This window comes from Leuresthes tenuis, unplaced genomic scaffold, assembly GCF_036924035.1.
Source record: "Leuresthes tenuis unplaced genomic scaffold, fLeuTen1.0.hap1 SCAF_14, whole genome shotgun sequence".
NCBI classification, from domain to species: domain Eukaryota; kingdom Metazoa; phylum Chordata; class Actinopteri; order Atheriniformes; family Atherinopsidae; genus Leuresthes; species Leuresthes tenuis.
In genome coordinates this window covers 11,359,661-11,371,823 of record NW_027325368.1, presented here as the reverse complement: position 1 = coordinate 11,371,823, position 12,163 = coordinate 11,359,661, and the positions used below count along the sequence as shown (strand labels likewise).

General features: G+C 40.9%; 2 protein-coding genes across 5 annotated transcripts; both read right to left on the bottom strand.

The window, feature by feature from the left end:
• Positions 1–499: 499 nt before the first annotated feature.
• On the bottom strand, positions 500–5,212 carry mcoln3a (mucolipin TRP cation channel 3a). 3 transcript variants are annotated; one of them, XM_072364016.1, is made up of 13 exons: positions 5,129–5,212; positions 4,458–4,683; positions 4,181–4,348; positions 3,929–4,082; positions 3,635–3,716; positions 3,459–3,555; positions 3,222–3,321; positions 2,873–2,985; positions 1,938–2,087; positions 1,687–1,788; positions 1,473–1,595; positions 1,139–1,345; positions 500–1,043 (listed from the first exon to the last, which is right to left on the bottom strand). In XM_072364016.1, exons 2-13 carry the CDS (start codon positions 4,677–4,679, stop codon positions 906–908), a joined length of 1,656 nt encoding a protein of 551 aa, XP_072220117.1. In that variant the 5' UTR covers positions 4,680–4,683; positions 5,129–5,212; the 3' UTR covers positions 500–905. The 3 variants fall into 3 exon arrangements, with proteins under 3 accessions (XP_072220117.1, XP_072220116.1, XP_072220115.1); XM_072364015.1 differs by lacking the exon at positions 5,129–5,212 and having other exon boundaries at positions 4,448–4,502; XM_072364014.1 differs by lacking the exons at positions 4,181–4,348; positions 5,129–5,212 and having other exon boundaries at positions 4,458–4,723.
• Positions 5,213–5,942: 730 nt separating this feature from the next.
• bcl10 (BCL10 immune signaling adaptor) lies at positions 5,943–8,181 on the bottom strand. Of its 2 annotated transcripts, none has more exons than XM_072364156.1 (3): positions 7,680–8,181; positions 7,040–7,328; positions 5,943–6,946 (listed from the first exon to the last, which is right to left on the bottom strand). In XM_072364156.1, exons 1-3 carry the CDS (start codon positions 7,728–7,730, stop codon positions 6,537–6,539), a joined length of 750 nt encoding a protein of 249 aa, XP_072220257.1. In that variant the 5' UTR covers positions 7,731–8,181; the 3' UTR covers positions 5,943–6,536. The 2 variants fall into 2 exon arrangements, with proteins under 2 accessions (XP_072220257.1, XP_072220256.1); XM_072364155.1 differs by having other exon boundaries at positions 5,943–6,949; positions 7,680–8,180.
• Positions 8,182–12,163: the final 3,982 nt, after the last annotated feature.

Genomic DNA, 12,163 nt, shown 5'->3' with positions numbered 1-12,163 from the left:
ACCGTGTGCGATTATGCAGATGAAAAAATGCTGTCAGGTGTCATACAGCAAACGGCAGTGCAACGCGCCCCTGTGGCAATGTTAGGCAAGTGTCCCCAATGGTGCACAAACAAGTATCCACAAACACACAGGTACCATTTATTTGCATTGAGACAATACACTTTGTGCCTCCACGACACAAAATAATTGCCATACCATATCATGCAGGGTCCTATCATAACCATACATTTCTTTGGTGTATTTCTATGGTTGTTGAGGAAAATGCTACCAAAAATAACATTGGCTATGAGAGCCAAAGTTTCATTTGGAGCAAGGTACACTGGCATGTATGTGCAAGACAGCAGAGGTTGTCTGTTTGGTGAGAGGAGCAAAAGTTAAAAAAATCACAAAGTAGCTCCTTCTTCATGAATGTCACATTTCTAAAGGAAAATTTCAACAATGCCAGGAGATGAAGGCAAACTGGAACAAACATTTTTAGTAATATCACAGTACCTCTACATTGTCATACACAGGTCTTTAATGATGTTTTCTACTGAAGTGCTCATAAAAAGACAAGAATATCTGCTACTATTGTACAGCCGGGGGCAAATTTCTAAGCTTTCAACTCAAGTTGTCTCTTTCCGTTAGCGGTGACTTAAAATGAAAAGCTACCCACTTCCTTTGAATGCATCACTTAACTGAAGGCTAATGATTAGTATACGGATGTTACCGTTACTCTTTCCTGGTGAACATATCATGTGATAATATGGTCCTTTGAGCAGTCTTCGACACAAGAAGTTTACAGCAGTGTTTTTCAGCATGTTAAATAAATCCCTCATTAATACAAGCAATTAAATTATTATATGCTCTGTGGGGAATTTTGCACTCCCATGATGTCATGTTGACGCCGCATCCTCTCATTTCCATCAAAAGCAGCCACATGGGGATGAACAGCAGGTCAAAGGCTCGTCATCAGTTTGGTACCTTCCAGACTCAGGCTGGTCCCTGCACTCTGCTATGAAGGCCTGAAGCTGGGACACTGGTTCCTTGTCTTTCTGGTGATGCTGAAAAATAGCAATTGTTAAAACGTACTCAGGACACTCGTGTTCAAAGTAAATCATATCTCAGCAAGATCTCCATGGGAGTGACTGCGACTGACTTTGATAGTTTCATAGGTGTCAGTGATCAGAGCGATGAACAGGCTGAGCACCATGTAGACGAAGAGGGAGATGAAGGAGTAGAGGTAGACTCGGCTGAAAAGCCACACCATATAACTCTTGTTTCTCATCTTCAGGAAGGTGGCGTACATGTCGTCCCCATTGATGAGGGAGAAGAGGCACTCTGTCACCTTGTCAAATGTTCGAAACTGGAAAAAAAGAAAATATTATGTTTTTATAAATCAGTGGTTTGTGTAAGGAGCAAAAAAAAAACAAAAAAACACATAGATTGAATGAAAATCATTAAAGACTTGAACTGGATCATCATTTTGATACCTTGTCATGGTAAGGTCCAAGGACGATCCAGCCACAGAAACAGTACCCGAGGTAGATCATGGCGGCACAACAGCAGAAACGGATTACATTTGGAAATGCCGCTCTCAGGGTTAAGATTAAGATCTGAAAAGTAATATGGTCTCAGTCCCTCTCAAAATGCATCATCCTTAGGTGATTCATTATTCAAAGAACAAAGTTTTGTGCAGGCTCTTACATTGTATTTCTTGAAGAAACCAAAGTAACGAATAACACCGACCCAGACAAGCATTGTGGCTGTTCCCAGCAAAATGCTGCACACATCATAGTTAGTCAGGAACTGCAGAATGAAAATAGAGGATCACAATACAAACATGTGAGCCTGATGTAAGATAACTGATTTCAGCTCATTTCTCAAATCAGTTTTTTTTCTAAAATACAAAACATTACCACAGTGAATAATTTCCGACAATAAAGCCACAAACAAACCTTTGTTTGTATCCCAATTTTCAATGCTGACCCAGCAATGGTCAGTGTGTCGCTGACAATGATGAGGATATACCAGCCATTTACAAACTCCATGCGGTCTGACCAGGTCACAATCTTTTTGTAGTAGGCGTGGAAGAAAATGTTGAACTCCTGCACAGAAAGTCAGCAGCGACAAAGTTTATTCTACCAACTACAAAAAGAATTTGGAAAAGAAAAAGAACGCAAACCAATGAAAAATGTTGAAAAACTGACATGTGCAAATGCAGATGAAACCACTGCTGAGAGACACAAAAGGACAGCAAGGAGACACAACTGATAGATGCATGTAGCCTTCAAAGAGATGCATGAACACCCCAGACAGCCTTAAAAAGACCAGGAGTAGACATAAAGAAAACTGACAAGCGGCACTTACCAATAAGACATGGAACATTGAAACAAAACATGAAAACCAGTTTAATCGGCGGTAAAAACCAATGACACAACACTAGAAATGCAGAGCAACTACGGGGACTTAAATAGCAATAATTAGATGCAAAATGACCAGAAACAACAGCAAAAGTATAATGAAGAGACACCAAACAACCACAAAGACAAAAAAATTACCATTAAAACATAGAAACAGACAAAAAAGAAGAATACTGAAGAAAAAAGGCGCATACTGAATTCAGATTTAAAAAAACAAAGAAACATTAAGAGTAACCATTACTAGATGCAAAACAAGCACAAAAGTCTTCAAATGACAAAAAAGAAAAAAAAAAGGAAACTAAGCTCACAATCATTTCAAAATGACTGTGCTAACCAGAAAGAGATTAAATCGAGACATCAAATGATCACATACAAATACAAAAACAACCACAAAGACTCAAAACACAACTGGTTCATCTGCTGTTTTGTTTCTTTCTGTTAATGTATTCTACAATCATGCTGTTACTTACAAACTGGAGTTGGATGCCATTAATGACAGATCGTGTGCAGAGGATGAGAGAGGCGAAGCAGGCGAGGATGACCACAGAATCAAAGGACAGAAGGAGAGAGTCAATCTTCCCAGCTGAAAACCAGAGCCGCGGATTTCAGGTCAGTTGTTGCTGCCATTTCTACAAAACTATTCCATCATACGATGCAGGTGTGAAGCCCAGTAACACCACTGTGCTCCTTGTTGGCTTTGCAAGCAGTAACAGTTATGGGATATGGTTCATACTGAACGCCAAGTATTTTTGTTTTTTTTTGGTCATATTTGTGAGCAATTTACTGTTGGAAAAAAAAACAACAACAAAACAAACTTACAGCTGCCTTCCACATTCCAGTCTCTGCATTCAAAAATTCTTACATCATTCTCCACGTCAACGTTTATCTTCCCGCTGTGTGCACGGTTATCAAATGTGATCTGTGTCAAAGCAAAGCAGAGGATTTTGCTGCGGAAATATCTTGTAACACGTGCTATGACTATTTCTTTATTCATCAATTAGTATGTCCCTCAAGCTGGACTGCGGGTGTGAGCCTTTCACCGATCATGTCACCAACCGTGATATGAAAGTCATAACAGTCTGGGAGCTCTTGGTGCCGCACAGTCTGCAGATTGATGGTTTTCAGAGTGAGGTAGATGTTCACCGATAGCAGCCTGGAGACGTAAACAGAAATTAGCAGCAGCACTCTTGTCACCGGGCATCAAACCAGTCATTTCAGTTTTAGTCACCTACCTTTTGAAATCTAAAGAGAAGTTCCTCTGCGTTGCCAGAAGGCTGTTGTTCAGTGACTGCATGGGGTATATGGAAATACAGTCTGTGAGGAGGAAGAGTGTGTTCACAGGTAGTTAGATTTTGCTGCGTAGTATAACAGGGGGAGAAATCTCTATGAATACATTGTTTCCTCTTTTCATGTCAGACATGGAAGTCCACAATGTGATTGTTTTTCCATTCTTGCCGATGACTCAGCTTTTTCTGAATATGCGTTGGACTAAAGTTCCGCACAGCTTTGAGTTTGTGCTTTTGTACCTTTATCAACATGTGGGTCGATATCAAAGGTATCCTCCCCAGGATCAATGCTGCTGTTTCTGTAAAACACCTGGCAGATGGACAGGGGTGTGTACTCGCCGCCGATCTTCTCATATGCGAGATTGCCAACAGTCAGGTTGTGGAGAATGGTGTACTAAAAAGGAAAGGAAAAAAAAAAGGAGGGTGGCAAAACATGTCTTCTGCAACTCTTATAAAGAAAAAAAAATGACTGAATGATGAATTTCTCAGTACCCTGTTGATAATGTAGTGGATGTGATCGTACACATCTGTTTTAGCGTAGAGTGCATAGCTTCCCCGCCAGTGATCCTTGTATCCTTTGAGGAACAGATGTCTGAACGTCATCAGATTTTCCTCTTTGAATGTGACCATCATTTCGTTGCTCAGCCCGAAAGACACTAACTGATTGCAAAATGAGAAAATCATAAAGAGACAAACGGAAACGCTCCGCACACTCCTGCTAAACAAAAAATATTTATCTGCGTATATATTAAAGGATACGCTCACCTACCTGTACAGTAATGATTGCAATTTTCAATATCTGCAGCATCAGTTTCCATGGTTTCCGACCCCTGGCTCTGTACTTCTCGCAGGGATTCATAAAGAAGTACTTGAGCCTCCGTCTGAAATCCTCCACTGCCTTCGACCCCAGGGCGTTGGTGCCCCATCTGAAGTGGCCGTTCAACCTCCTCCCCTCTGACCTCGCAGCCAACAGCGGCTCAGATTCCTCCATCAAGCTCAAGCGCAAAAAAGAGAGCCGACGGCTCAACGTTCACTGTACATCCGAAATCTTCATAACAGGAGGAAAATACTCAACCATTCCAGTCATTCTGATGTTTATCAAACTGGTTCTCCTGCATATGTTCACTATGACTGCTGTTCTCTCCTCTGTTGGTTCATGGAGATACATACAGATAATGTTCCTAGAAACCACAGAACCACTTTTAAAATGTACTCCATATATATATATATAGATATATATATCTATATATCTATATAGATATATATATAAAATCAAACTGTTTATTTCCCTAAAGATTGTTTTAAAAAAAGCATTGAACTTACATGTTATTTTTGTCATATTCTATTACGTATTTGTCAATATTTTCACAAACTGTTGCCAACTACATGTCGCATGCTGCTAACTTGTGTAAAAAATAATGATAATGATAAAAGAGGTACCTGTGGATGCCTGACCAGAGAGCTGTCCTCCAGCGCTCTGGGCTTCTGAGCGGTTTATGAAGGCTGGGTGGTGCAGTCCCAGCTCCCGTCACCACAGTGACGGTCCCATGTCATTCCTCTGTGTCATGTGCAGATGTTCCAGTTTTTCCAAAACCAGTAAGAACAAAATATCTAGTAAAATAAAAGAATATTCCAGAGAAGAAGGGATTCAAGGGAACTCAACAAAGCAGAAGGATATTGTGAGAAAAAAAGGACAAAAAACAAGCATAAAACTATGAGAAGATTTAAAAAGAAATGATTTTTTTAAAATAATGTGGAAGTACAACAAAGAAGAAAACAGATATGAGAAGTTTTTTTTATTGATTTTTATTTTTTTCTCTTTTTTTTTTTTGCATTCTGTAAAACTTCCGTGAGCTGTTGCTTCTCTTGTTGTTGCTGTATTTTTCTGAGTTCTCACCGTTTCTGGTTTTATTTTCTGTCTTTTAGAACTGACCAACGCTGGGGTTTTGCACCATTGGGCCAACTGTAGTAACCAGCAAAGTAAATACTTATTTTATTTCTACTGAACAACACAGCAGCCAACGTCGACAAACAAAACAAAACACAAGCTGAAATGATATATAAAACCAGTGGCATGCGACATAGGATATGAAGACATTAGCAGGACACAATTTGTATTTCACATCATGATTGGTGATTCAAGACCTGTAGTGAGGAACACATTGAGCAACGTCATGTCGGCTAACTGCACAGAACAAACTGGAAAACATAATTTAGAGCCTCAGGTTTATTACACACACACACACACACTCACACACACTCACACACGCTCAAGTAGTCATTCCAGTGTATAAAACGTCATTCTCACAGCAGCTGAACTGTAGCTGCCATGTTTTCTCACAACACTTAATGAAGGAATCACACCACTGGCGTGAGAGAAGTAAAAATGACGAAAATGGTCAAAATTTTCAGGTTTGGGACCGTGAGACATTTTGGCTACTGGCTTAGATGTCCCTGACAAGTTCCAAGAAGTAAAACTGGCTCTGATTATTAGTCTTCTTGTTCTGTGGTGAGGCAATTTCTCATTTAATCTCATCAAACTTTTCCTTTTTTAAATGATCTTACGAGGGCACCGTTTTGTACATCTGAACACGTTGAAGAATTTAAGAAAAGAACAGAACAAGTTCATCTTAAACACTAAGCTATTGTTTTGGCCTTAAATCAAACTGGGATCTCTCCCAAAAAAGTTGCCCGATACATTGATAACATTCAGTACACCACATGTGTAGTAATTTCTTATAAACTGCCAAATCAAAGGCAACATCAAGAGGAGAAAAGGAGAGTGTTTAATGAGTTGAGTGATTCTGTGAGTGTGCCCCTGATAACTGTCTTAATGAGACCTGTGAACCTAAAAGATGCTCCTCTGTGACGTTGGAGTGAGTGAGCGGGACCGAAGGGGCTGGAAATTCGGGTCCCCTCCGCTGCTGGTGCATCCTGGCGTTGTGGCGTCTATGTTTGAGGGAGGGTCCACCATCACCTCGTCCGGCAGCGGAGGAGCTCCCGGGTCCCCCGGCTTGGGGAGGCTGGAGGAGGTCGTGGAGGAGGCTACGCCGACGCTGGGCCCAGCCACAGATGGCGGGTCCCCACACTTCTGTAACGAGGGCAGATTGAGTGGGCCTGCCACTTCTGAATTGGAAGGGCTTCGTTCTCCGTCTGGGTGGAAGAGGAGGGTGGAGTTGTACGAAAACGAGGAGGGGAGGTCGCTGGTGGTGGTGCTCGGGGCGCTGTAGGTGCTGTCAGACGAGGAACTGGAAGCTCCTGCTGCTGAGAGACGGAAGAAGCATGGGAATTACGGCTGAAAGCGTCTTAAAGATGTCACATAAAAAGACTTTTCTGACAAGGCCTATTTACCTCTGAGAGAGTCGATCTTCTCATTTTTGGCCCTTTGCACCTCATCCGTGATCTTGGCGATGATGAAGTTCTGTGAACGCATCTCCCGGATGGAGTCAATCAAGGCATCCAGACCGCGTGGGTTCTCGGCAAGGATGTCCAGCAGCGTGGCCGTCCTCTTGGTCTGTGTGGTCCTGCAGCTGATTTCCTCTGCATCGTCTCGCGTCAGGATCCGGCGAGAGCGCAGGTAGTCCAGGTGCCGATCTGCTCTGATCTTGTCACACAGATAGTGCCGCAGCCTGTTCAGCACCTGGGGAACCAGAGCAGCCACACAGAAGAGAATCAAGCGAGCTGTCACGGCCCTGAACACTTTGCAAGGAGTCTCAGTCTATCTCTCAAGGTAAGATAGGTGGTTGTCTATCCCTGCATCAACTCTTAATACTTCTGACAGACTTTCTGTGTTTATCTATAGGCCAGGAAGCACTGACAGCTGATGTGGGCACCACAGGGTGTGGTGGGGTATGACTCTGTAAATAGGCCTTTAACGCCTAAACAAGGTACAAATAATCTGAGTGAAACTTTTACCACACACCTCACCCTATTATCGGAAAGATTATTAACTTTAATGCCAACTCATGACAAAATATACTACGATACTCACGTCTTTCTTAATCTCTGCCATTTCATCTTCAGTGAGGTGAGGAGCATCCATCTCTCTCACCCGCGGAGTAAAAATCCAGGTGTTCCGGGTGACGAACAACGACCGACTAAGATAAGTTATAAGCTAGTTACCGTGAAACAAACTACAGACATAAATGAGCTATTAGCGTTGAGGACCGTGATACCTCATTATTTGGTGATAAAAAAATCGACGTTTCCACAGCCCATTCAAGTTTTGTGTCACGGGAGAGAAAAATGTCCGGACTTCCTGATTGTGTAAAGATTACGTCGACAACAGAACAGGGAAAAAAGTCGTCACTTTCACCCTCAGATCTACTTTTCTACCTGTATCTGTAAACGAGGGCACGTATTAAAGCCGATTGTCCTCTCGCGTAATAAAATAGGTCGAAAGTATCGACTTCAATCGCTTCCACCGCTGCTGGCTGACTTCTTTCGCTTTGCTGTTTCTGACACAGCTGAAGGACTGTTCTCAGTAACTCCACCGGATGGCGCTGTTGGACTTCTTCGCATAAACCACAGTTAATTGTTGCTCGATTTTCCCCCTATTTCTTAAGACCATAACTTTCAGATACTGTTCATCTGCTGTTTATAACTTTTTAAGCCTAAAACTTCCTTTGTCCTCCATTTGTCCAGTTTCCTCAGAGTTTGAAGGACAACATTCCACGCCACACTCTGCTTTAACGCAGAATTAAAAAGAGATTCTTTGCTAAGTTTTATGTTATGTCTCGACGCAACACTGATTCATTCTTTGAGTTTTGAGAGCCTTTTTTTATGCTTGAATGAAGTCAGTGATAAGTGGCTTGATAACACAGTACTTTTAATTGTACAAGGACTGAATTGAAAGGAGTTAAAATCTTTTTTTAACACCTTCAGAAAGCCTAGAGAATGAATTGCTCAAGATCACATTTAAAGATTACATTAAAGTCTGGCTCCTCGAAAGAAAAAAAATTGAGGGTCAAGACAATTGCACAGTAATCTAGATGGAGAAGAGATATATGTTCTCTTAATATCTGTAATTTTAGATTTCCTGCAAGGGTAGTATTGGGCTGCATTAGTTTAGCTGGTTGCATCATTCAAACTGGTAGTGGGTTTTTTGTTGAAGTTGTTAGGTGAGTATGCATATCAACAATATGTGACAATACGTCCATGCAGCTCAGCACACGCATTCAAGGCTTTTACTTCCCTCTAATCACAATATGCCACAAACTGAGGACAGGAGCTCCCTGCAGGAGACAGTCGTCAGGCTTGTTTTGTCATGTTCTGCAATGCAGTATGAACCATATCCCAGAAAAACACCCATCCCCAAGCAGAAAGCCAAGCTAACAGCAAATCCAGGGCTATGCCCTCCTGCCGTCACCTTGAGAGGTTTTTTTTATATAATGATGATGATTGAAAGTTGAGTTCAAACACAGGCTTTGAAAGTCACTGTTAGATCCCTGCAATTTATAGAGGAAAGGTGTTTCAGAAAGCTGCTTTTTAAATGTCTGGAGTTAAAAGGTCACCTCATATGTTTTTTTTTTTGTTTTTTTCTCACTTTAGAAAAAAAAATAGCAACACATTACTACCCACGTGAAAGGCGATCACTCATAACCACTTCTCTCCAGAAATGCCTCGCCACATTTCACGTCACTCATGCCAAACGGCAGCCTGGAAAAAACGTACAATCAAATGTGAGAGTTTCACATGAAGTCAGTAAACCGACATGTGGGTGCCCTTTATAGAGCACAAGAAACAAAGGAAATGAGGCATTTATAGAAATGATGTAACAAACTGGGTGTTCGGTCCTTTCAGACATTCCCATCTGTGGTATAGTCCATGACCTGCACTCACATAACAGCCAAAACAAGCTTGTTGGAGGCACACTGGTTTTACACAGTCACGCTTTTTTACATTCTGAAGCCATTCTTGCATCCCATGTTTTGTCTATAATTTTCTTTTTTTGCAACTATATTTCAGCAGGGGGCTCTGGCTTCCTCTTTTTTTTTTTTTTTTAACCGTCAGCATCCCACTGAATGCAAATGTATAATTTTAGCTGTATCCTGTGCAGCATTATTCAAGGCACTAGCTTGTGATTCTTATGGCTGTTAGAGGTATAATTTGGAGTTTTGACAAATACAAATAATAATTTGCTTTAATTTCCAGACTTTAAAGATACCACTCTTATATCTCTGCTGTGAATGTGAAGATTTCAGAAAGGATTTCAGCCTTTACTACCCATAACTGTTTTTTTTTCATTATCTAAGTCACATTTATAGAGAAACACAAGAATAAACCGTATGAACTAAAACACATAAACAGTTGTACCGCTCAAATCTTAACTATTATTTATATATTTATAATATTTAGCATTATTAGAAAGCATTGTGTAATCATTCAAGGTCCATAGAGGAGAAAATATGTGAACTTTTCTGCTAACAACTCCTCTGAAAGCCTCCTGGAGACAAGATAAGATTGAAAGTATGGGTTGTAGAGGTGAATAACAATAAGGTAGACAAAGTCTGGTAGCTGACAAACTCGGCTCTTCTCAAGGAAGATTGGACTGAACCACACCTCAATCCCGACTTTAATGTGTCCTTTATGTACACAGCTGGAAAAGCCCACAAAATTACAGACAAAGACAAGTGCAATGAATTCAGGACTGAGAGAAGACACTGTGAAAAGAAAACAACATCCATGGAAGTGAAAAAGAAGACGTGAGTAACATAAAAACACATGCAGAAATCTCTACAAAAGTGCTGAAATCTTAGTTTTACTAAGTTTTACTGATGCTGATTGATGGACTGATTGGACACTAAAAAGAAAACCACTTAACAATCTCCAGTACTGAAGTCCTTCAATCTATAAATGCCAGCGATGGAGAATGGGTTAAATGAAAGCCTCACAAAAGACGAGGTTATGAAATGGTATACAAATATGTCTTCATTAACAAGAAATAGCGTCAGTTGCCAGCTCAAAGATCTTTTTCCCTATTTCCTGTATTGAATGTAATAATCTCCCAAACAATGGAATCTCTGCCATCTTTTAACTTCAATACTGTATATGACATTGATAATACCATGCAGTCATTACAGCAACACTGATTTTCTGTCTCTCACAAGAAAAGCAAGTGCGTTTCCCAAACTCATGGCTATTCCTTTGAGCCGTCGGGCCAACAGCACCTGAAACACAAAGGAATAATACAACAAGGTGCAGAACCACAGATCTTCTGTCTCAACCATGACATGCGACCTACTTGAAACCTGGTGTCATATTCAAGAAAAGGAAATCATCACTTGCACCAATACAAGGCTTTATACGAGGTAGAATGCGTTCACAGGTCGCTCTGAGGTAATGGAACATCCTCAAACCTTCTCAAGTCCTCCAGCTGCTTATCATATATCCAGTGTTCCTTTACCTAATATGCTTCAGTAAATTCTTTATATTATAGCTTTGTGGGAACCCCCCCCCCCCCTCCAAATCACAAGAGTCAGCAATTTCCAGGCATCAATGACTGCACCGAGCTCACACTTGTTCGTACACCATGTGCTTGAGCTGGCACCGGCCCAAAATGGCCTGTGTAACCACAGTTAGATAAGAAGGAGACAGAGACAGTCTGCTCAGCTAAGCCTTTTGTTCTCACACATTCTAATAAAAGGAGAGGCATTTTTCCCCCTTTGATAATTTTCTTTTGTTGTTTGATGTGGATAGAGGGGGGTGCTTTTTATCCAGCTCTTTAAAAGAAACATGGAATGTTTATCCTGAGAGGAACATGGCTTCAGGCGGTGCCTAAGTTTTCTTGTTTGTTTCTTCATAATTTTGCTTGGACACTTTCCCTTAGACTGAAGACTCCTCAGGTTCAAACATTCCAGGAGGTTCTTGTCTCATCTTTGAAAATCTGAAGTCAAACACTTATCCAAATTCTAATGCGCCCACACCTTTATAGGTGGCAGACTGGAATTCCATCTTTGACTTTTAACACTGGCATGGTTGGATAATGTAAACACCCATCACAGGCAACGTGCAGCAGTCTAAACACACCTTCAGCTGAGATAGAAATGCAGTTGCTCATAGAAATATGTAGCTTTTCTTCAATATTTATGTCAGAACTTGCAGTGCCCCGGTGTTGAATCCCATAAGGGGCTGAGCTCACATGCATGGGTTGATGATGGAATATTTCATGTGTCAGTTACAATGGCGTGTCTTTTGTCAGTTATATAATCACAGGAGATCAGAACAAAGAAACTTGGCTGCTAGACAAGTGAATCAGAATTGCAATCACACTCCTGCACACTGTGCAGTGGCAGTAAACCCACAAACAATCATATTTGTCACCCTCCTTATGAAAGCAAGAATACTGAACATCATTTAACTACATATCTGCAATTACACACATGAAGTGGGATGTTGAATAATTCAAGTCTACAAGGGATGAACTGTATTCTCATACCCAAATATTATTAGTTACATTCATATATGCATTTAAAT

Coding starts and splice junctions, on each gene's coding strand:
- bcl10 (XM_072364155.1), bottom strand. CDS start 7,730: ATGGATGCTCCTCACCTCACTGAAGATGAAATGGCAGAGATTAAGAAA. Junction 7,329..7,679: donor TGGCAGAGATTAAGAAAGAC/GTGAGTATCGTA, acceptor CTGGTTCCCCAG/GTGCTGAACAGGCTGCGGCA. Junction 6,950..7,039: donor GAAGATCGACTCTCTCAGAG/GTAAATAGGCCT, acceptor GTCTCTCAGCAG/CAGGAGCTTCCAGTTCCTCG.
- mcoln3a (XM_072364016.1), bottom strand. CDS start 4,679: ATGGAGGAATCTGAGCCGCTGTTGGCTGCGAGGTCAGAGGGGAGGAGG. Junction 3,556..3,634: donor TTCTCTTTAGATTTCAAAAG/GTAGGTGACTAA, acceptor TTACGTCTCCAG/GCTGCTATCGGTGAACATCT. Junction 2,088..2,872: donor ATGGCATCCAACTCCAGTTT/GTAAGTAACAGC, acceptor CTTTCTGTGCAG/GAGTTCAACATTTTCTTCCA.